Source organism: Gymnodraco acuticeps, unplaced genomic scaffold (assembly GCF_902827175.1).
Source record: "Gymnodraco acuticeps unplaced genomic scaffold, fGymAcu1.1, whole genome shotgun sequence".
Lineage (NCBI taxonomy): Eukaryota > Metazoa > Chordata > Actinopteri > Perciformes > Bathydraconidae > Gymnodraco > Gymnodraco acuticeps.
In genome coordinates, this window is record NW_022990398.1 from 191,976 (window position 1) to 217,169 (window position 25,194).

General features: G+C 40.6%; 2 protein-coding genes across 9 annotated transcripts in view; both read left to right on the forward strand.

The window, feature by feature from the left end:
- vaspb (vasodilator stimulated phosphoprotein b) overlaps positions 1–16,220 on the forward strand; it is a 32,532-nt gene extending 16,312 nt beyond the window's left edge. The window contains exons 2-15 of one of the 3 annotated variants that reach the window (XM_034224649.1): positions 2,106–2,277; positions 5,096–5,276; positions 6,160–6,192; positions 6,336–6,399; positions 9,879–9,976; positions 10,304–10,605; positions 11,381–11,514; positions 11,638–11,689; positions 11,838–11,865; positions 12,486–12,525; positions 12,697–12,753; positions 14,034–14,106; positions 14,560–14,617; positions 14,699–16,220. In XM_034224649.1, coding sequence (XP_034080540.1) covers positions 2,106–2,277; positions 5,096–5,276; positions 6,160–6,192; positions 6,336–6,399; positions 9,879–9,976; positions 10,304–10,605; positions 11,381–11,514; positions 11,638–11,689; positions 11,838–11,865; positions 12,486–12,525; positions 12,697–12,753; positions 14,034–14,106; positions 14,560–14,617; positions 14,699–14,733 — 1,327 coding nt within the window. In that variant the 3' untranslated portion in view covers positions 14,734–16,220. The remainder of the gene's footprint in view (positions 1–2,105; positions 2,278–5,095; positions 5,277–6,159; positions 6,193–6,335; positions 6,400–9,878; positions 9,977–10,303; positions 10,606–11,380; positions 11,515–11,637; positions 11,690–11,837; positions 11,866–12,485; positions 12,526–12,696; positions 12,754–14,033; positions 14,107–14,559; positions 14,618–14,698) is intronic. The other 2 variants (XM_034224651.1, XM_034224650.1) reach the window with 2 other exon arrangements.
- A 1,170-nt stretch (positions 16,221–17,390) lies between these two features.
- Positions 17,391–25,194, forward strand: part of LOC117551693 (clathrin heavy chain 1) — a 42,588-nt gene continuing 34,784 nt past the window's right edge. For 3 of the 6 annotated variants that reach the window (XM_034224652.1, XM_034224657.1, XM_034224656.1), the window contains exons 1-3: positions 17,391–17,878; positions 22,357–22,564; positions 22,953–22,955. In XM_034224652.1, the coding sequence (XP_034080543.1) occupies positions 17,837–17,878; positions 22,357–22,564; positions 22,953–22,955 (253 nt within the window). In that variant the 5' untranslated portion in view covers positions 17,391–17,836. The remainder of the gene's footprint in view (positions 17,879–22,356; positions 22,565–22,952; positions 22,956–25,194) is intronic. The other 3 variants (XM_034224654.1, XM_034224653.1, XM_034224655.1) reach the window with 3 other exon arrangements.

A 25,194-nucleotide genomic window follows, 5' to 3' on the forward strand; every position in this document is an offset into this window, starting at 1 on the left:
TCTTAAAAAGTATTAAAAGTTGATAAATCAATTTAGCGAAAATGAAGGCTATTAAAAAGTATTAAACGGCATTTTCCAAGGCATTACATTTTGTAGCTTGTTTTCAATAAGTATATAAATGGTCCAAAGAGGTTGTGTTCTACAGTGTGCCTGAATGTAATCATTGCGTAGGTGTGTAGTGTGATTCTGTGTAGTTTATTTATGGCATCCCGTTGGATTTGACGTCATCTGAACAGGACATCGCACGCTCACTGCTTGATAGCGCGCGAAGGTCCGTTTACGCCGGTTGTTAAGCAACATCGTTATGGGGAAATGCAAGTTGGTTGGAAGATAAGGAGGAAGGACAATCAATACTGTATATAGTAAAGTGTGTCGCCAATGTAACCGGTTATAACTCAAAGTGGCGATGAGGTCTTAAAATGTATGGAAAGGGTCTTAAAAGATCTTACATTTGACTTCAGGATTCCTGTATGTAACACTTATGCTTCTATTGGCTAGTGCTCCAACACATTGTACGTGATAGGCTAAGGGGCGGGACGTCTCTAAGCGGTTGACCAATCACAACACAATTAAGACCTTTTTCTAACATTAAAGCATGGAGACATGTCACAGTCGAGGAACTAAATAGAAACATGAACCTAAACATTAGCATCCTCTTTCAACAATATTCCAGGTGCCCCCAACAAATGATACAGTGTTTGTCATTTAAAATGTGAAATGCAGACTCACAAAGGACTTAAAAAGGAGATGAAAGTAAATTAAACAACAATCTCTACAGCTACAGGTGGCCACATAGCGTAGAGGACAGGAAGCTCCTATGAAAAATTGGCCTGACATCCACTGTGGGCACAATTACTATGACGTGTGCTGAATAACACAATCACAGGAAGCCAATTTTATATAACACACTTTCCTATGATTGACAGCAACCCCAGAGATATGTTGTGTTTTTAAAATGTCAACTACCTTGTGTGTGTGTATGGATTGTTCATTCTGAGACAGTCCTTTTTAGGCAGTGTTGGCAGCAGGAAGTGGGTTGTGGCTTTGCTGCTGGGTCACAGGAAGTAGCAGATTGTATCACGGGCGGGACAGATGGAGGGAGGGGGAGAGGACTTGGATTAGGGGACGTTGGGAGAGCAAAGGGGGGAAAATGAGGAGAAAAGGGGGAAATTACAGCCAGCCACCATTTCTTCCTGTGTTCTACTTCCTGTACTACATTTGTTTAGGCCTCATACTTATATTCTGTGGTATTCCTCTCTACAGTACAATGCGTTTCCTCATCACACTCTGCACCCAATATACTGCTTGCTAAACTTGCAAAATGTGCATGCATTCCTGGATGTGTTGTAACTCGTGTGTGAGACTATAAATAAATGTGTTGTCGCTGATCTCACAGCACATGTTTGCTGGTGGAGGAGTGTGTGGAGGTGGAGGTTGATGTGTCGCAGGTGGAAGATTTTCAACTTCCCGTCTTTGTCAGCTTCCATTGTTGTCTCGCCTCCCATCTCGCTTGGCATCACACTCTTTCTCTCTCCTCTCAGATCAACACTTTTTCTGCAATCTATCGCTCAGTCCTTCATTCTCTCCCTTTTGTATATATGTCTAAACATGTGGGGTGTTGTGATAAAGAAAGTCATGACAAACTGGTGAGAGAAATCAGAAAGCTTTTTACTTTATTATTACAGGATTTCTGAATTATTGACGTGAAGTCTGACTTTTTAGTTTTTCGCTACAGCATGGACAAAACCTCTGATCCCCCTCTGCATAATGTGAGCTACACTGGGCATATTATCTCTGCTGCTATCATACTGCAGCCCTATCTGTTCCTACAGTGGTGACCCTGTCCACTATCTCACACTCCTGTGACACTTCAACACACTGGAGCATGGTTCAGCTAAAGGCTTTTCCTCCGTTTTCAAATGATGAACCAGTGCATGGTGGTAGTTATGATGGAGGTAGTGATGGTTCCTACTGATGTCCAGTGGTCTCCAGTCAGTGTAACACATGTCTCTGGTGCTGATTCCTCTGCTATCTACAAGTCAAATCTCAAATCTATACACTGCATCAAATTAACGTTTCTTTCTGTCTTTCCCTCTGTGTTGCAGTGAGTCGAGTATTTGCCAGGCTCGGGCCACTGTGATGATCTATGACGATGGCAACAAGAAGTGGCTGCCGGCGGGCGCGGGGCCTCAGGCCTTCAGCCGAGTCCAGATCTATCACAACCCCACCACCAACGCCTTCAGGATAGTGGGGCGCAAGATGCAGACGGACCAGCAGGTGTGTAGCAGCTTCTGGGCTAGCATTCGTTTTATAACCTTACATCTGGTACACACTGTGGTGCAGTGATGTCATATTTCTACGTTGGACCCTGAAGGCAGCATCTCCCTGTTTCCCTGCACAAAAAATTACTGTAGAAAACGATCTCCTTGGCAAACAAACGTTTATGATACCCACACGTTTCGTTCAGCAGGATAATCTGCACATGTTAACACCACTTTGTGATTTCTGAAGTAAAAAGCTGACATTAGGCTAAAAAGGAACTACATCACGGTCACATGACTTCACATCATCATCACCATAAGCTTAAGGCGGCTAATGTTGGGCGTGATGACGTTTATTCCTCATTTATACACTTGTTAGTGACCGTTGTTTTTTTAATTCACCAGTGGGGTATTAACTGACGTCGTAGAACAAAAATGTCTTCAGTTCGACCCTATTTCAGGCGAACAACCAAAAACACATTCAAAAAACCATTAAGGCTAAAATGCTGACTCATTCCCGGGATTTAGGACTCATTCCTGCACCAAGACCTAGGTGACTTCATAGATATCCTTTATGATCATTTAACAATACCTAAGAAAGCATCATTGTCAATCACTCCCATTTTATTGCTTATTTTAAGTGCATTATTTGGCGATAATGTACTTCGCATAATGACAGCCTGGACTGTGTACCCGCTACAGTACAACTGATAACAGCTGAACAACTGCACTGGTATCACCTCCACTGATACAATTCATCTTATTTGGATCTATTGCCAAATCTCTGCACACTTAATCTTGCCAGTAGCCATAGTAACGGTGTGTGCTTTTATGTGAACACTTCTGCAAATGCTCGAGAGGAAGCGAGTACACAATACCAAGCTTACAGATGAGTTTCATGTTTTTATTGTGTAAAACTTCCCGTTATGGTTTTCATGGTACATTTCAGTCCAAAACGTGGATTCACGCGTCATTATATACCAGAAGTAAACAAAAGGAGTCCAATGAAGGAGTTTCAGGCAGGGGGAGCGTGGGGGGTTTTATCCTTTGCAGACCATTTACATACACACAAACCTATAAAACACACTACATGTAAGGGAAAGCAGAATATGGCTTCTTTAAGGTGATTCTGTGGAGCATCTAGTGTTATCTTTGGGCGTGATGTTGGCACAATGAGAAGAGAGACCGTCCGGTGAACCTGTCATGTCAAAGGGGAACAAAAGTTTCCTTATCAACACGCTATGACTCACCAGATATCGCTTTATAGATAAGGGTGGGCAGATGTTAAAAAGCTGAGTACACTATGTCTGGGTGGGTCTATTCCCGACTGCTGTTTCTCCTCCTTTAAACATTCAGGAGTGAGCGTGTTCCCCAGAGACGGGCCTTAAAGTGGATTATGTTTCCTCAGATAGTTAGCTTGTTCTTCCGTTTCCTGCAACAATTTAGGAAGTAGCATGACACCCAATAAGGACTCTATATGTATCTAATGGAGACATGCAATCTGGTTTAGGATGAGAGCAGAATATAAGGGGCTGTATTTTCGATGTACTTCCATGTTTCCTACTGCCTGTGATTGTCGTTATGAAGAGTAACTTTTTGTTGATTTGTGTCCCAGCCCATTTTTATGATCACTAGGACCGGTGTGTAAATGTTTTTCTACAGGCATTACGGCTTTTTGAACACACCTTCTTTAACTTAAGAAATAACATAATATGCCCCCTTTAATCCTAATTGTAATGTTTCACTTGCTACCCTCTCTTTTCACTGCATGTTTTTTTTCCCAAACTTTATTGAACAACAGTTTCAACAACAACAACCTCAGAAAAAGGCCCATCCCATCCATGCTCATAGTCAAATCAAACTGAGGCAATTATAAGCAGAAACGAGAGCTAGAAAGAAAAATAAATAAATTGAATAAGAATCTCTTATTAGAGAAAGATTGAATTGATCAGCTGTATCTTCATATACAGATATGAGGGGAAGATAGTTCAATATATATATACATGCATATGTGCAGGTGCAATTCATTGGTGCATATTATATGTTTGGAAATCACAAGGATGTTTAATTTGCGACAAGAAAATACGTTTTTGAATGACTGAAGGTAAATATATTTCAATCTAAATGAAATCTGTGATGATTACAAGGGTACATCTTGTTCATCAAATAAAAAATGTCCCTTAGATCTGGAGAGGAGAGGTTCTGTGCTTTATTAAACGATTGTTGGTCATTTTGGTTGGGTCTCCTCTCCTCCCATCTGCTCTGTGGAATCCAGCGGCTGTTAAACAGATAATGAAATGGCGAGTCAGCACATTCACTCAAACCCAGAGCATTTCCCCTGCTGGCTCACGGCTTCACGCCACCTGCTGGGTGCAAAACAAGCCAACACAGGCCAACACAAATAAAGCAGAAGATATCATTTTTCACACTTAGACTTTATTGAGTTTCTTCACACAATATACAACACAAGAAACATCAGCCGTACATCAACACTGTTCCCAGACAGCAGGTTATAGAGTTTTCAGAAAGTAAATTCCTCTGTGGAGAAAGTTGCTGCATATCGTTCACATAATCAACGTTAGTGGAATAAGCGAATAAGACCAAGATGCAAGACCATGTGCATGCATGTCTACACTACGTATTAAATGGATACAGATGCATAAGATAAATTGACGCTGTAATTCCGCTCCACCCCTTATTCAATTGTCCTTTCATGTGCAACACCATTGTCCTTGTATTGTATTGTTGTCTTTGAAAATGCAGAATTGAATCTCAATAAAATGATAAACATGTGTAGCTCTTACCCTTGCATTGATTGGCTGTTTTCTCCCCAGGTGGTTATTAACTGTCCAATAGTGAAAGGGCTCAAGTATAACCAGGCCACGCCCAACTTCCACCAGTGGAGAGATGCCCGGCAGGTGTGGGGGCTGAACTTCGGCAGCAAAGAGGACGCCACTCTGTTCGCCAACGGCATGTCTCACGCTCTGGAGGTGATCACCTCCATGGCAGACGCAGGTAAATAAACACGTCACAAGATTCACCAGCAACCGTTGGGCACAAAACACAATAATGATCGCCTCGCTGCACATTATCCCCCTTATAACACGCTTACATATTAGAGGTCACCTACTATGCAAAATCCACTTGTTCATGTCTCTTCTACATCAACATGTGTCCCCTCTGTGTAAAGAGATTCTGAAAGTTTCAGGAACAAAGATTCTCTCTCTTTTTGTCCTGAACCATTTAAATAAAAACCTGTCTGAAAATGAGCCGATCAGATTTTGGCCACTTTATGATGTCATTACAATTTTTTGGCTTGTATAGCTATTAGCCAATCACCAACCAAGGTACCCCCCCCCCTTATCACCTGAATCTCCTCCTAGAGCACCATTGTGTTCTTTTGAACCAAATGTCTCTCAGAGGGGCGTGGGGAGGGGCTCCTTGTTTTCATCTAAAGTATCGGACGCTGCAATGATCTGATTGATATTTGGAGCCAAACACTTCAGAGACATGTTTGTATATATCTGAGACCTATAATATATTGATGAAAAACAGTATAATACGGGACCTTTAAATCAAACCAACGACTGGACTCACAATTATTGATTTAAAGTCTAGAATAATAGACGTATTTTCCCTACATAAAACCATAACATTATCCTGCCATAATCCAGCTGTTGGAAACATTTTCCAAGCTTTTCTGCAGATTTCTTTGTGCCAAAATGTGATTTTAACTGCACTGTTTTGTTATATCTGTTTTATTCTGGGTCATTAGATCTGATTTGAGCCGTTGCAAACGTGTTACTGTTGAAACAATTGAACAGTGTGGCAAACCTAGTGCAATTAAACACCATAAAACCCTCTTCTGCCCCTTCTGTTATATGACGGCTGTCTACAGAGGTTGCACACTCATCTGAATGGGTAGAAGAAGGTGTGTACATCGAAAAAAGCACAAACAGCTGGATACAATTCAAAGAGTGTCATAAAATACAAATCATAAACTGTTCAAGAATGTTTAAAATCATACACAACAATTTTCCACTTTAATTAATAATGTTTTCTGAACTTTGCCAGGCTACGCAACTCTCCCCCGTCCAGTCTCAAATGGACCCACTCCAGAAGAGCTGGAACAGCGAAGGTAATTTCACCAAACTTCACTTTTTTTCTTTCTAATTTCAATAAACCACCAGCCACTTTTTATTTGGGAATCCAATCAGAGCAGACTGGGTGCTGCAGCACAGGCAGTATGAGACAAATAAAGTATATATCATAGAGTGGTGGTAATATGTGGAGATTTTCCAATTAAACAACGATTTGCCACAGATTATTTTTTGCAATAATCCAAACTCCAATTTAAGAAATCCCATTGGATTTGTGGGGAGCCCTTATGATGCAAATACTTCCTCACTGCACCACTCTATAGTTTTTTGTATCCAAACTGTGCCCCCTTAGTGTGTATGCACCTTCACAATACTGCCCGGTTTCTTCTGAGTCTGCAGGCTGTATTCAGCACAAAGAAAGAAGCAGAAGTGTCAGTATTTGTTAAAAAAGCAGAAGCAAGTTGTTTCACCGTGCAGACTCACTGTTTGATGTTCTGCACGGCCATGTGAAGTTCATGTTTCTAAGCAAACCACCCTCTGGGTTTTAGTTGCATAACAATCAATAGCAAGTCAAGCTGTCTTGGCTTTGCGGTAGTCCTGTTTTGCACACACACACACACACACACACACACACACACACACACACACACACACACACACACACACACACACACACACACACAGAGACACACACACACACACACAGAGACACACACACACAGAGACACACAGAGACACACACACACACAGAGACACACACACACACACACACACACACACACACACACACACACACACACACACACACACACACAGAGACACACACACAGAGACACACACACAGAGACACACACACACACACACACAGAGACACACACACACAGAGACACACACACACAGAGACACACACACACAGAGACACACACACACAGAGACACACACACACAGAGACACACAGAGACACACACACACAGAGACACACACACACAGAGACACACACACACAGAGACACACACACACACACACACACACACACACACACACACACACATATGTAGAGGATTTGATGGCATTAGTGTGACACTGCTAAACCCTCCCTCAGCCTCCTTAGGGTTAAAGGTTAGAAAGACAGCAAGGCGCACGCCTCCCATCAGTCCCGTCGCCATCTATCTGTGGGATAGAGACTTGCAGCGATGCCATGCACGCCGCAGGATTAACGTTTTAATCTCATTTAGACCAAAAGGTAATATGTTGCACAGCAGGGGAGGCTTTGTGATTGGCTCTGAGGACTGTCTTGTCAGGTTTCTATTAAACCCAGCGGCTGATGACCAGGCCTGTAATGGATTACATGTAAAAGGAATATGTAATCAGGATACAACAAAAAGTATTCCCTTACAGTTACATAAAACAAAATGTAATCAGATTACATTTCTAAAGATTGTGGATTACTAGAAGGATTAAAATGTAGTAAAAACCTAAAAAGAGCAGATAGTGTTTGTCGTAAAAGGATCAGACTTTATTTCTTCTCTGTAAGCTGAACTGTTTTGTAGGCTAACACTTTAAATGTGAATCTATACGCCTACGGCCTGAATCTGCGTTATGGTTTCACTTTCTTTGGTTCATTTGTTCTGTTATTTCAGTGGGTGAACTATGTATGTTCATAAAATAGTGTGTTTGATCTTAACTGTGTATTAAACTAAAACAGTGCATTTTCAGCTCAGATCTTATTTCACATTTTTTTTAAACTGTAATATGTGCTCATGCGTTTCATCGTTGGTACTGTATCTAGGCTGAATATGAATATCCTTTATGAAAGGCAGCTTTTCCTTTCAATAAAATCTCTGAGCAGAGGCCACATGTTTGATCCTAAATATCTTGGTTTCTTCTTTTCTAAAGTCACATTGTTCTGTTATCTTACATAATACACAAAGTTAAAGGCATCTTATTGATATTTATTTTCTCTTCGATGTATCTGCATTACATTTCATATTGAGGTAATTCGGGAACATTACTTTTATATTGTGATTAGGGTTGCAAAGGGGCGGAACATTTCCTCTAAGTTTCCGGTAAATGACCATGGGAAGTTAAGCTGGGGAATTTTGGAAATATTCCATATTGGAAACTTTCCATGGGAACTAACTGGGAGTTGATCGAATTGTATCATATCCAAGCATAAATATAAACATTTTGTTTTGTCATAAGAAAACATCCATGTAAAATGATTCATTAAAAAACACATTTAAACAGATTTATTTGTTAGTAGAACAGAACAAGTTTGAATTATTTTATTGAACAATCATTTGTTTCATTGAAGAACAAAAACATGAATGTTGAGTTAAATATTACTTATAGAAATCATGTGTGCATGTGATGGAGGAATGCACAGTGCCTGTAGGGGGTGTGGTCTCAATAGCCATGCAGTAAGCAGTGTGCTATGTGCATGTGATTGAGGAATGGCATGGATATTCAAGTGTACTTGAATGGCATCTGTTTTAGTCAAGATTATGCTGAAATATACTTTCCCCAACTATATTTAAGTTCCCTATGAAGAGCCAACCTTCAATTTAGAAAATTCCCAGTTTATTCCCGTGGAAAGTTTCCATCTTTGAAAATTCCCAGAATTTTGCAACCCTAATTGTGACACTTGGATTGGTTCACATTTTTCTACAGGTAACTCGTATTCATAACAGATTACATAGTAACCCTCCCTTCCCTGGTGGCTGGTTAGCGAGCCTTTAACACGTTGTAAATCTAGCATGGCTGCAGGTGGTGCTACATCACATGAATGCGTTCAGCTCTGATGAACATACATTCACAATATTCACCAGTAGAAATACATAAACACTCCTTCTCCCCCCCTCCTGTGCACTCCGCCTAAGTGGATCAGCTGTAAATCTCAGCGACTCTCACTTGTGTGTGTATGGACCTCTGAACTTGTCAGTGTGTGTGTGTGTGTGTTTTTGTGTATACAGCTGTTGTGAGAGGCAGATGTGATGAGGGGGGGGGCTGTAGTGACTGAGGCGGCTGGAATTAGGCCACCCTGTCCAGCTGTGGACGATTTTAGCGATAGGCTAATCAGAAGCTGTAAAATCCACTTTCTTTCAAAATATTGAAAATAAAGGCTGATTATAGCTCAACACTGTGCCAAGTACTACATTTAGAGATTTAGAGTTGTTTGAAAACAATAGGTGTTGGATAGGGTTAATGGCTGCCCTCCACTGAAGTGTGTTCTTGTTGAACAGTAGGCCTCAGTTCAGGAGATTAGGCTTCACAAACTGGTTCCTATGGTGACCTTCATGTACAAACGCTCTACAACGGCCCAATATAATAACAGAAATAAATAAAATATGTATATCATATAAAACTGTAGGAATACAAACCTTCAAATACATTGTACACGTACAAATGCATGTGTGAGATAATACGCTCTGCTTCATTTATCCGTCCCGTTGATGACATGTTTTTATTTAGCATGTCTACAGATGTGTGTTGGTGACAGATGTTTGTTGATGTGCAGGTTGGAGCAGCAGAGGCTGGAGCAGCAGGAGAGAGAGAGACTGGAGCACGAGAGACTGGAGAATGAGAGACTGGAGAGAGAACGACAAGCTGCTGCAGGTCAGGAAACACGCAGACTGATCAGCACACGCCTAAACAACTGCACCTCACTACGATGGGAGTAACCAGGGTTGGTTAGCTAATGTACAGGCGCAGAGCACGGGTGGGCAACATGCTAAAGCTACGACGCCCAACAGATCAATTAAAAATGAATGATCAACATGAGGGTGATTGATGAGCACCTTTTTATAAATGCATAAACTACCAGATGTTCATTATTATTTATCAATATCTGAGTGTGTGGTACAAACAGGGAGACTGAAATGTCCTTTCTCACCGTCTAAAGATTCAAACTCCTGATGGTGCCTTTCTGTTTTTGTTTTTTAGTCCCTGTACCTCCTGCTCCCCCGCCGGCCACTGGAGGCCCCCCCCCTCCACCGGCTCCTCCTCCACCCCCCGGCCCTCCTCCGGCTCCTGGACCTCCACCTAGTTCTGGCATCCCTCCTCCACCGGGACCACCTCCCACAGGTCCTCCGCCAGCACCACCCCTACCCATTCCGGGAGGAGGTGGAGGTGGTGGTGGAGGAGGAGGTGGCAGCAGTGATGGAGGCGGAGGAGGTGGTGGTCTCGGAGGACCCGGGGGTTTAGCGGCTGCCTTAGCAGGAGCTAAACTGCGCAAAGTTTCCAAGGTGAGTACGCTGGTTTTACGGCCCTGTCTTTAAGCTTCTCTTGAAGCAACATAGAACATAATTACATTTATTTTGTGCTTCTCTAAATCACGAGAGCAACTTATACGGGACATTTCCATCTACGTCATGGTCCCGCCCCTTTTAGGGTGAAAATATCTGCCGTCATTTTTGCCAACGTATCATTATATATTCCATACCTGCAACGACTAGTCGACTATTCGCCTGAATTGCCGCCCACAGCCAGATTTGAATGCATCACCGACAGTCACTACTTTGACTTATAACATTACACATGTTTACTTTGACGATTGACGTTAACCTCATTAGCATCATAATATAGCTGTGATGAAGCGTTCCCCGTGTGTTGACTGACCAGTGTTTACGATCTCCGTCCTCTTAATGGAGCCCTGATGCCTCGGATATCTTCTTGTATCGTCTTTTTTTAAATAATAATAATATATTTTTTGTTTTGTTTGACGTGCAATACAGAGCAAAGCGGCTTTTCAACACGATAAATCATACTTTCAGCTTGGCGTCGACTCTTTGCTACCACAACAAAAAGGGCGTGGCATCATCTAGCCGGCCAGTGAAGTAGCACTGCTCTCATCTATAACACAAACGGCCTTCTGCTGCTGCATTGATCCAATCCTAGAGTTGTTCCTACTTGCCTTGCTAGGATTCCTGCAACCATCAGTAGTCAGTCACTGAGTCATCATGCCCACACACGCACACACACTCTCCCGCTGAACTCTTCTCTGCTGTTTGCTGCCCTCAGCAGGAGGACGGAGCTCCTGCAGCTCCGATTGGCCGAGCTGACTCCAGCCGCGGCAGCACCTCCGGGGGAGGGGGGGGAGGAGGAGGAGGAGGAGGAGGTCTGATGGGAGAAATGAGTGCCATCCTAGCACGAAGGTTAGATAAAATACACAATGATTAAATAAGACTTGTTTATTGGTTGCATACAAATCCTACTGAAATGCTGTATTGTCCAAGTCTGTGTGGTGTTTCAACTCAATTGATTCCTCTGCTCATTAGGAGAAAAGCTACAGATACTTTGGACAAGCCGGCAGCGAAGCCACAAGAAAATGTAAGAGATGGCATTTATTTGTGTACCTGAAATCAACAAATGTGTTTTTTGATATGGCCTGACACTGTAGCTGATATTTATAAAATAGAAGAGGCATGATGAGGATGACTCAGTCTGAACACTAAGGGTTTCTTCTTTTTTTTTACAGGATGATTCAGAGCCTCAAGGTCAAAGCGGTGAGAACTGAACACTTTTATTTATCACTTTCTTTTTATTTGAGTTGCTGCTTCATTATACAGACATATTCACACCTTTGTCTTCGGCTCTCCATTTCCATTCAGCTCTATCTACATCAGGGGTGTCAAACTCAATTTCATTGCGGGCCACATTCGCATAAAGGTTGCACTCAAAGGGCTGGTTGTAACTATATAAATATATAATATATATAAAATAATGTATTATATATTACATTATTGCCTCTGAATTGGATTATTATCGGATAATAACTTATTAAAACTACGTCTGAAAGCAGAAGTTCGGGCAAATAATTGCACGTCTATTCAGTGCGCAGGTCACAAAACGAGATGCATTGTGGGACATGTAGTTTATGGGCAACCTGCTTCTGTAAAGTGGCATGTAACCGTATAATATACGAATTATATTCTTTGCAAGCTCTTGCGGGGCCACATAAAATGAAGTCGCCGACCGGATTTGGCCCCCGGGGCCATAGTCCATACAAGCAAAGAAAACAAAATGACAAATGGGAATAAATTGTAGACCACATACACTCCTTCGGAAATTAATCGGACCTTTCTTTGCATGAAAACTCATGCTTTCCTTTGCATATCCTTCCCAGACACCCTGAGAAGACCTTGGGAGAAGTCGTCTATGATCAGGTAATTCAGCCTTTACATATTTCCATGCAGTAAATCCTTTCCCCGCAGGTGTCAGGTCTTTTATCTCACCCTGAGAGTCCATCTGTGCGAGTGTGTGAACATGCGTCTTTGTCAAGCTCTTGTGTGTCTTCCATTTTCATTCTAAGAGGAGTGTGTGTGTCTCACTAACAGGAATAACTCCGTCACCAAGAGCATGGACTCCACCCCCTCATTGTCCCAAGGTTCCAGGTATACATGCTGCCCCTTTTCACTCATGGCTTTAGCTCCCCGTGCTTTTATTTGCAGGTTAGCGCAGCATCTTGTCTATGTGACCGCTCAAAGAGTCCTATTGTGAAACTGGAAATGTTGAGTTACACAAAGTTTCATGTTAGAAATGTCCAGTACGGGTGAACAGAATTTAGGAACTGCTGCTTGCTACTTTGCATATGTTGGATTAGGGCTGCTTGATTATGGCAAACATCATAATCTCGATTATTTGGGTCAATAATTTATATCACGATTATTAAAAATTATTATCCATTTACTTTGAAAACATCCATTTATTGGAGAAAAAAAAATTGAACAGTATGTTTTTAACAGTTGATTACCCTGAACTTTAAGTATACTTCAACTGAAAAACCAAAAAATATATATATAAAAAAAAAAAAAAGTCTAAATAAATAAATAATCGTTTTATTTCGATTACGTTATTTTCGTAATCGTTGCAAGCCATAATCGTAATTGCGATTAAAATACGATTAATTGAGCAGCCCTATGTTGGATGTTAATTAGCATTATAGCTTATATGGACAATCAAAAATGGATTGGCCAATTGGGACGATATTGGAGGTTATGGGGGTTATTGAGCAAGCTGAATCCTTTTCTGGTATTTTCAGCATTAAAAAAACGGCAGATTGAACCAGTAAATTGCCATATTTGTAGACCAGTAGGTATCCTGTTCACTATTTAAATTAATGCTAAGTAACGCAACCTATGCTAATTGTGCAAATTGCCCAACATATGCAAGTTAGCATCTCTCAGTTTTTAAATGTTGGGGACTCTTTCTATTCATATCTAACATAAAACTACTCAACATTTCTGGGTTCTCATTGCTGGTAAGTAGACATAAGCATTTTCCAGAGAGGATGGCACCATCTAATGGATCAGAGTGTAGCATGCACCCAGGGGACTCGTAGGTTTTCCAGCCGGGCGTGTCATGGCTGAAAAAGGAAATTCGGCCTGATGGTGTGATTAATGGTTAATGTCACTTCTGAGTGCTGGGCTCGATGCTGTCCTCCTGTTTTTTCGGTGGGTGTTCATTTCTGAATTGCTATCAGTTCAGAAAGGCTTGGCATCTCTGGTTTGTGGACACATTTCTACTCACTTTTCCGTCATCGCTCTGTTACTACTACTGGTGAGGTGCTCGTTGTCAATGCAGTGCCATGGACCGTCTTGGCTTCTTCTTGTTTTTCTGAAACACAAACTTTAATAAATACTTCTCTGTTTCTGTGTTTCTTGTATTCTTATAGGCCGAAGCCTGCTGGCAACAACGGTAACGATGCTGGAGGAATGGAAGACTCGGATTTAGAGAAAATGAAACAGGTGAGTTTCTCATCCTCGCCTAGCAACAGTTTCTCTCCCACAGACTCCTTTGTTTAATTCTGGAACATAGTGTCATCACTATAGAACACTTGTGCTTCTATTGGCTAGCGCTCCAACACATTGTACGTGATAGGCTAAGGGGCGGGACATCTCTTAATGGTTGATCAATCACAACAGCCAGCCAGCTAACCAATCAGAGCAGACTGGGCTCTGGTTTCAGACAGAGGCTGAAAAGAGGTGCTGCAGCACAGGCAGTATGAGAAAAATAAAGAGCTTACTGTAAACATGTCACAGTAAACGCTCAAAATACAAATATGAATAGATACATGATCATAATAGGGCCCCTTCAAACCAGATAACACAAAGAGATCCAGGGTATGTTAAACTGGCTTTGTAGTACAGGCCTCAGATCACTAGTAACTGTGCCATGACTAACAATCCATTTGTTTGCAGGAAATCCTGGAGGAGGTGCGGAAAGAACTACAAAAAGTCAAGGAAGAAATTATCGGAGGTAAGGATTATTATTTTATATTGATCTTCAAAATACAGTATTTTGGGTACTAAATACTTGTTTCCTCCTCTTCTCCGCCAGCCTTCGTTCAGGAGCTGCAGAAGAGAAGCACATAGTCCTGCTGGGGTTCAGGTGTGAGGGAGGGAGGGTGTGATGGATGGAGGTAGTTGGGGACCTCTCCTCTAATGCACCCTCCCATGTAGCCCAGGGATTTCTCTCTTTCCTCCTACACATCTTCTCTTTTCCCTCACACAAAAACATGTGAGCATACCTGCTTACGAGTGCATCGTGCATATTCACTTCATGTAACCCAGGGAGCTTCCTCACGTCGCCATCCGGCACTTTTCATCATCCCTCTCTAAACAAAATTGCGACGGTGGTCCCATGCATCCCATCCCTGCCCCTGTTCATTCATCCTGTCCCCTCTCGTGATTTTCTGTTCATCCCATTCAGAGCACATAGCTACAGCCACATTTTGCCATCATGTACACTCATCATAACCCTCTTTTCTGCAGAAACCCTGCTACTTGTGTCTTCTCCCTTCTGCTATCACCATGTACTGATAGAGCAGTCTTCAGTATTCAGGGACGATGTATTAGTCACGTTTTTACTGTAATAACAAGATGCTGGGATCCTTTTTTTTTTCTCATTTGGCAAACAATTGTCTAACCTCAAACACTGCTGCAGATAGCTCACATCAGACGTCTGTGGTTAGTCTGTAATGGTAGTTGGAGGGTGGAAAACAACAATGGAGGACGGATCAGAGACTCCCTGACTGCTGCAGTGTGTCTCCGTCAAAGTGGACTAAAAAACAGCACAACAAGCCTTCACTGCTGCGAGAAATAAGAGGACGAGGAGAAGACAAGCAAAGGGAATCTTACGGAGTGCTGTGAAAGAGGAGTGTGTTGTAGTTTTGTGATGTGTGAGAAATGTATTGCACTTGTTCCAGAGGAAGTGTGTCTGTGTGCCACGCTGCCTTGACAGACTATTCCATCTCACTCAACATGAGATATGTGTCGGCCGGTGCAGTGCTTCCCTCACTGTGCTCCCGCTAGTTTATTTCTCTTCCATTCTAGCTATGTTTTCTAACTTTAAAAAACATGACAAACGGCCATGATGAGGTCAATTAATTTGGCCATGACCAACTGCCTTGAGAATAAATATATAAATATATATATATAAGGAAAAATATATATTTGTTTTGAGGGAAAATGTTAGCAAAAATAAAATGGTGTTTCTATTTTAATTGAAATGACTGGTGAATGGGGGATTTTCTTTTTTTTTCAATGATTGTTTTTCTTATGAAATGTTATTTTGGGTTTTCTTTTTTCTAATAGAGTCTAGGCTTTTTACACTGAAATATTAAGAAAACAGCTTAGAGACACTGGATTAGAAATGCCTTTATAGTCGAATACAGCTGCTTCTTGAAATGCATTTCTTTGTCTTGAGTCATCTTTTGCTTCCTGCTTTGAGATTTCTTTGAATTATAATACATTTTCTATGAATTGACGAGGGCTGTACTGCACAAACTTGCACTTAAATGAAAACTCCTGTTAAGGCGAGGCATTTAAATTAAAGACTGATTAAAAATGATATGCACGTATTTTTTTGTTAGATTCAAAACAAATTTATTTTAACTTCTGTAACAATTTCAGCTGTGTTTCATATGACTTAATTCTAGACAATAAAAATGTGCTGACTGACTTAACATCCTTAAATTGGAAATGTTAAAGTATTATTGTCCCAAAAATACCCATAACTTGACAAAAAGTGATTTTCTTTTTATAAAAAATGTGTTTAATTGCCTGGTTTCACTAACTTTGGCTGTTTGCTTGTTTGTGTTTTTCAAACTAATATTTCCTCAGAAGGGTTGCCTGTAGCTTTAACAACATGCTGTCATGGATTTAAAAGACTGTGTACTAATTTGAACTGACATGCATCTCTGACTTTATTAACATCTGTATACAGTGCAGTGCAGAGGAACAATATTGTGCAAACAACCTTATATCAATTCAGGTGCAGAGCTATGTGCAAACAAAGTGCAATAATTAGGGCTGATTATTTTCATTATTGATTCATCTGGTCAACTTGTTTGGTCAATGAAATGTCCACTGCATTAAGTTTATTGTTTTACCAACTCAAAATTAAGTAAGAAGTTTCCTAAAAACGTAATTTTCTGTAATTTTTGCACAATTTCTTTTAGTAATGATCAATTATCAAAATAGATAAATATGTTACTTATGATCGACCTATCGTTGCAGCTCTTGGAAGAACAAACGTGTAAACCAAAACTATAAAAATATAAATAGTGTAAATATAAATACAAGTAGCAAAAACAAATCTAAGTGACTCAAATTGAATGGCGTGGTTTTACTGATTTTCACCATATGCATGTGTTTCTTTATGAAATTAATGTTTTTTCTAATAACATTAGTTGGACTGATGCTTTAAAACATCACGCTGTCACGTCTTTATTTATTTCAATGCAATTTACTAAATTGTAACTGAATTGACACACAAAGGCGATTTATGCAGTGTGTTTTAAGGAAGCTAAACTAAATTAAGATACAAATATAAGAAACTACAAAGAAATTGTATTTATTATTATTAACTGGTCCCAGTGTCCTTCCAGAGGTTCCTGGATGATATGTATTTATTTTAATATAATGTAATAGAACTAGATACCATTTATTTATTTTTTAATGTAATGCACTATATTGTAACGGAACTGACGCACATGGGCGATGTATGCGGTTCGTTTAAGGAGGATAAACTACTGTTAAATTCTTACAAAGATAAGCAACAACACAGATATTGTATTTATTATTCTTATGTTAAAAATAATAAATTATGAAACCCCTCCATCCTTAACCCAGGGGCGTTCAGGGACCAGTGTCCTTCCAGAGCTCCCTGGATGCTTCCGGACTGAAGCAGGCTCTTTCCGCCGCCATTGCGGATTTCGGACAGAAGATCAGCCACTGCTATCCATCGATGCAGGGCAGGAGGCACTTACAGAAGGGGGACATATCTAACATTTTTTACCAGTAGCAGATTCCGGAAACACGATCACCAACACCATATTTTACCTTTTATCGTGTCTTTTTGTTTTCACTGACTGGCTCCGACCTACACAGTGAGGAGGTCGAAGCTAGTGCGGTGCATAGCTAGCTGTACGGCTAGGATTTCAGGAGGAGGAGAAGCTAAAAGGAAACCCTCACCATGGCTCAAATCCTACCTATCCGCTTCCAGGAGCACCTGCAGGTATGTTAGCAAACCTTTATAGCAATGTGTGAACACATAACAAACGTTATCGTTATATCTTAATTTTACCCGCTTAGCTGCCGTTTGACAGCTAGCTAGCTAAGCTAACGTCAATACCAAACCCCCAGGAAGGAAGTGCGCCGGCTGTTGAAGACAATTTTTGGAATGGTCGTAGTGGACAAACGGTGTTACTACAGCTTCCCTGACGTCACGTTGGCCCAACAATACTTGTTCTCGTTGAATTACATTGGGAAAGAGACGTCTGTAAATCAGCGTGTAATTTTATTTTAGCTTAATAAACTACTAAGCACGAACTTTTGTATAGCTCTCATTTGAATGACCTGGGTCTAAAAGTTGTAAAATGCGCTCAAAGCTGAATGCAGTGTTATTTTCTCTTCCCATTCATTTGACTGGGCAGAGGGAGGGAGATCGGAGGCGGGGCTTGAGGGAAACTCAACTGCGCATGCTCTGTGGGCCCGCATACGGGTACCTTCTGAATCTACAGTCGTTTTATTTTGGGCTTCATGCGCCACTGAGCGACTCTCATAGGAATGAACGGTGTATTCAGTTATCTTCAGTTCAAAACCCGCAGCAAATGAATGACCTCCCCTCCCCCGTTTAGTCAGCAGCTAACGGCTAGCATCTCTCATTCATTGCACTGATGCTGTTGCTACGCTAGCCGAGGTTAGCTGTCATCGACGGACAGGGGGATAATACTTACATTAAACAGGCTTCCATGACCTTCAGTGTGTAGTTCTTGTGTTATTGATATCTACATGGCTACATTTAGGTTAGCAAACATTAGGTATATTAGCTATCGTTACAGTAGATGGGTCGTGATGTTGCATTCACGTCACTAGAGATGTATTCAGTCTGCTAAATGCTAATCTGCTCTGATGTAGCTGTCATATTTTCCCTCTTTCTCTCTTATTCTTTTATTTTATTATATATAACATATATATGTACATCAAACATTATATACACATAACAGATTGACATCAGGGGTACATGTACAGAGATACATTATATTCTGTATATTTATATTGTGTATTCAATATATATATACCCTATACATGCATAGCTTTCATTATTGTCATGTATATATTCACTGTTTGGCGTATATTGTTTATCTTCTACTGCTGATATATTTAGCTTTATTGTTGATTGTATATTATTTAATTTATGCAATGTATTATCTATGCTGTGATTTTATTTTCCCAAATTGTGATCAATAAAGTATCAGTCTATAAATCTTATCTTTTATCCTGTCTTAAAAAATAAAATAGGAACATATACATACAATTGTGATTAAATACAAATGGGTACATTTCAAGTAAAATATTTATCAAATACACATTTGGTTCTTATCTTTTTAATAGTGGTTCCATATTCTTGTAATTCTTTGTAAAAATCTGCAAAATTTGATTTAGAGACAGTCCATTTCTTCTTGTGAATGTCAACAAGTAGTTACAATATTTGTATAAAATCCATCACCCTTAAAGTTTATAAAAGTGTCCTCCTGCTGAAGTTGTATAGTTTTTCCCAAAGTCAATATCAATTTTAAATCTCTCTAGGGTCTTTTTCACAGTATGAAACATGTATGTAAATGTGTGATTGAAACCTCTTCAACCTTTATTATCATGTAGCTATAAAGTCATTATATCACATGGGATCTCTAATATTAAGATATTAAGCTAACTAGTAGCTGTGAAACCGTGGTCGGCTGCAAACTAAGCGTATGCCATTATTCAGTAATGTGGTGTCACAACAGGGCTGTAGTGGATTTGACCTGGAACATATATTATCTTATTTCCCAGCTGTTGCAGGTGAGGCACGGTCCACCTATTCTTCCGTTAAGTTAAGACATGTCGCCTCTGATGCATATGTTTCACATTACATTACATGTAATTTGTTAGACGCTTTTATCCAAAGCGACTTACATACATTCAGTACTGTGGACAATCCCCACAGGAGCAAAGTGTCTTGCCCAGGGACACAACCTGGGCAAGACACAGGTCTTGGGACTCGAACTTGCTATCCCCTGATTCGAAGTCCAGCACACTCCAACTGAGCTACATCCTCCCCCTAATTTCATAAAACACCTGTATCCGGATCAGGTGCATCTAACTGCATTCGTAACAGTTGGTAGATGTGTTTGAAGTAGACGTGGCATCAATCTCGTCACATATTTAACAAATAACTTATAAGACAATAAACAAACATGAACCACTCAAATACATCAAATAAATGCATTTATAGCATCTGTGCAATGTTCAGCAACGAGTGATGGCTGCTGGAATAATATGTTTTTACTCTTTGTTGGGGGACTCTTATATGGTTGTTATTAGGGATGCACGATAATTATCGGCCCGATAATGATCGGTCCGATATTAGGAATTATGACGTCATCCCGATAAACCCGATACCAGTATTAATAGCCCCGATAATATACAATATATTTTTTGGGTAAAAAAGAATACTGCGGTGTGGGTGGATTGGGATGAGGGGCGCTTGTTTTTCACTCGGCTCCTCCCGTTTTGCCAGTACTGTGGTATTAGTGGTTTAGGAAGAGGGGAGTTCTTCACAAATCCAGCGCTCCCTAACTCGTGAAGCCAGGACAGTAAACAAACATGTCGTCGGTGGTATGGGCGTTGGAGCTATGTGCAACTCAAGGCATATGCTCGAACCGGAGCTGCCTGGACGCTGCAATCATGTTGCGCACTATCCGTGCTGAGTGTGCTGACTTTTCGTACAATGTTCCACTGTCTGGCTGCCTGCATAAAGTCAAGTGCTCGGCGCAGTTGTGGCGAAATGTCGCTCCTCTGTTTTCATTTAAACAGCTCCTTATATCTGTTAGCGCAGCTAGCTAGCACCAGATGCTAACAACAACAATGCACGTAAGGTCTCTCTCTCGCTCGCTCGGGCCACACATACACACACCCTCCCGGTCCTCCCAACAGCCAGTCGGTGCCTGCCGGTGAGCGTGGAAGTGTGGTCTGCATCTCCATGGAAGTGCTGTCAGCATCAGCTTGTAGATGGTATTTTAAACTCGATGCGCTCTGAAACTACGGGGCGGCCGAGGAAAAAAAATACACATGCGTTAATCGCGTTAAAATAATTAGTGGCGTACATTTTTTTTTATTATCGGTCTTGAGAAGCAGGAAGTTATCGGTATCGGTTTCAAAAAACTAATATCGTGCATCCCTAGTTGTTATATTTCTAAAGGATATTTGTATTCTTAATATTTATGTTCTTTACTGTGTACTTTCCCTGTATTTAAATATCCTCTACAATGTGTTTATTATATATGCCAAACCCCAAAGCCAATTCCTTGTAAGTGAAAACGTACTATTTGGGTGTTTTTCTGAATCTAAACCTCCATCAGAAGGACTAAGCAGTGTGCACAGGGTGGGAAGAGTCATCTGAATAGAGCCGGTCATTACTGTGTGGTGTTCAGGGAGGGACCCTGGGTTAAGCTGTGACTCAACCAGCAGCCTGCTAGACCATTTAACAATTTCATTCAGAGAATCTCTCCTTGTGGGAGATGCAGATAAAAATAGATTCAACAAATAAAATAAGATCTTCATGGTTTCCTCAATCAAAACGAAAACCGGTTCCCCCGTTTGCACACGGCTTCACAATTAGCGTTCTCCGTAATTGTCCCAAGGTATGGGGAATAGTCTGTTTAATCAAAGATCTCAGCTGCTTGATGTATTTGTGATTTATTGTTCTCCCTGAAATGTAAGAAATGAACCATTCAGGAAGCAGCACCTTGAATGACCTCTAACTATAAGTCAATATTCTCCAGTTTATTACATTTGTATTTTTATACAGAGAGAGTTTTTTTCTGTTATTTAGCCAAGTCTTAATGATAGAGATGGGATGGACAACATAATAGAAACACACATCAATGTATTGCAACTGTTACAAGGACCACAAGAAGGGTCTTTAAGGAGGGCACTGCACATCTATACCTGCAGTTCATAATGGTTATTAAACCAGAGCCCCAATGTGGACATCCATTGCAGAATTGGAATAACTTACAATAATAATTAATGATCTTTTAAGCAATCCAAAGACACTTTTCATACAGAAACAAAGGCTGTATAGTTAATTTTATAGCCCAATGTTAGCTTTGTACCTCAAAACTCATTGGTATCATAAACGCTTGATTATTTTTTGCAATAACCCAAAATCACATTGAAAAATCCCATTGGCTTTTTCTGGAGGGAACCCTTGCAATATTATCTTTCAGGTCGGCCTTCAAAAGTACGCCATCACTGCACGAATCTATTTGTATGATGTATTTCTGTCTAAAAAAGTGCTTTCAAATGATTCTATGGATGATGCCTTTTAAGATATGTAATATATTTACCTAAAAGACCACACCTTTTAATAAGTATTGTCACGATTTTGTTGCGTTGGGCTGTGTTTTCCATGGGCTGCTTCTTTAAACAAGTCGTGTGTTCATATCTCAGCTCCAGAACCTGGGAATCAACCCGGCCAACATTGGGTTCAGCACTCTGACCATGGAGTCTGATAAGTTCATCTGCATCAGAGAGAAGGTGGGTGAGCAGGCCCAGGTGGTCATCATCGACATGGCCGACCCCAACAACCCCATCCGCCGGCCCATCTCCGCAGACAGCGCCATCATGAACCCTGCCAGCAAAGTTATTGCCCTTAAAGGTAAGCTAATGCTACAAAGCACCTGTTAGCGCTGTTAGCTTAACGTGACACCCAGAGAGGAAAGTTTGTGGAAACTCAGATTTAATTTTTTGGGCCGTTCACACACGGTGCTTTTTTAATACATCGGGTCATTTGTGTAGATTTGGTTTGTGTTGTCAGTCAGTTACGTAGCTGTCACAGTCTGCTTTTCATTTTGATGTTGATATGTAGACCACCTCATAACTGTCTGTCAGGTAACTGAAATACAGTGTAAGAATTTCAAATGTAATATTTGAGGAAAGGTAGCCGTAGCACTAGAGAGTAAACTGTCATGCTGTCATGAATGCTTTGTCTATTTTGCTTGTTTTTTGCTCTTTTTTCATTTCCTACTGCTTTCTTATGTTTGCAGACGGTGAGTTGAATTTTACATATCATGAGTTGTCAAAGTGTACTCCTGTTTGCACTGTCTTCTTGAGATGTTTTGCATAGTTGGTCATTTTGTAATGAATGCTTGGTTTTACAATAACAGCGCAAAGCAAGCATAGCAAAATCAAGAGGGCAGCTTAAAGGACTTCTTTGTTTTGTGTGTGTGTGTGTGTGTGTGTGTGTGTGTGTGTGTGTGTGTGTGTGTGTGTGTGTCCCATTTGCTGTACATATATTTGATATTACAGCTGACCATTTTCTGAAACATAGTTGAAAGAAAACACTTCTTATTTGGAGGTAAAAGATTAAGGCAACAGAAAAGCCTGTACCGAACGAATAATGGCTGCCCTTTTTATAAATACATTTGAAAAAGGATGTCAGCATTCAATAGTACAGTTCCTACATCACTTTAAAACTGCCTGTCACAATACGCAAGCTCTTCCATCATCTGCCAGAAAATTCTTTAAATAATCTTTAATTTAACATTGAAAGACGACAAACCCTGAACCAAGCAACATACCTCATAGATTAAAATATGATGTGCCTTGGAAAATGGTTGGTAGTAATGTACAGTATGCAGTCAGTGTTTCCCACAGATATAGTCTATGTGTGGGAAACCCTGGCAGTAAAAGGGTTTAAAATAATAATTTAAGCAATGGGAAAATCAAGCAAGCAGTGACATGTATTGATTAACTGTAGGTACTGGATTGGCTTTGGACGTGTTTCTATAAAGATATTTAATGTGCCTACGTATGTGTGGAGCGAAAATGAAACACTAGTTGTTGTTATTAGAATTTGGTGCCATTGGCCTGAGTTGTTAGAATGAAATATACTCTAAATAGTTTTATATATATATATATATATATATATATATGTGTTGGTTAGCAGACAGTCCTGTAGATTTGTAAATTGACCGGCACATCGTTGGTTTGGTTCTCTACCTCCTTCAAATGGATGCTTTTTGGCTCTTGTTGTGATATAATTCAGATGTTCCATGAAGTATTGGAACATGTCTTGCTTTGGTGCCCCTTGTGGTACGATCGGAGATGACAGGGAGATGCACAGTTACTCATAACAAACACATGTAAAGAGAATCTGCAGAGATGAATCCAAATGTGTTCTGTGTGTTTCGGGGTCATTTCCCCATTGTTGGCCAGTTGGAAGACATTCACCTACTTCCTCTTCACATTATGTCAAAGGAGTAATCTTCAGGCTTATAAAACCTCTTCAGTGTGTGTTGAATAACCTCTATAAGTGCAGTTACTGTACAGTGTTTGTGCTCGAGAATAATCGTCACTTCACTTTTTGTCTGTTTCCTGTAGCCACACCCAGTTTGACCAAAGCATTTGTTTACAAATATCACTATGCATTGTCACTCATGTGCTGTACTGCCCTTATGTGTTTTAGTTAGATTCCATCTAACATATATGTCTTGGTCACAAAGAGTTGGTGTTTGTTTCCTGGAGTGATACCAAATAGTATGGGTGTGATGCGTCCCTCATCCCATCTGTTTGTGTGCTTTGTGGTCGTCTTTTGCCAATCTGCATTCAGACTAGGGCTGCACGATTTGGGGAAATAATCTAATTGCGATTTTTCTGACAGATATTGCGATTCGATTTGCGATATTTGTTTTTAAGCGGCCCAACAGAGGTTTATTGTAAAATGCGGCCATATCTCCGGCTAGGAAGGTCGTATCAACGTGCTCCCGTCTCTAGCACCCCGAGCTACGAGTGAAAGAACTACACTTACATGAAACTTCTGTTGGGTTGCTTTAAAGTCAAGCTTCAGTTTAAGATTCACCCTGTAATAGATGTAACACATGTGATGGAGCATTACTAACCTGACTCAGATGCTTTGTTTCACCAAACCATCTGGAAAGCTCCATTGGAAGCCATTTGGAAAGGGCAGGCACTTTCAAAAATACTTTGCATGTGATTGGATCAATCTGTCAATCACCTTCTATCATGGGCCACTTCTGATTGGTTAACAATGGCTGGTACATGTGGAGCACAGCACTTCTGATTGGTGTGGATGACTGACACACAAGAAGAAAAGAACAAAACATTTCAAATTGCGATATCGATTCAAAATCGATTAATCGTTCAGCCCTAATTCAGACCCACCCCAAATTCCCATCTCCCTCATTTTAGGATGACATTTCAGGGTGAATCTCTCAAGAGAAACGGGCCACACGCCTAGACTCATTTCTCCAGTAGGTGGTGGGGGGA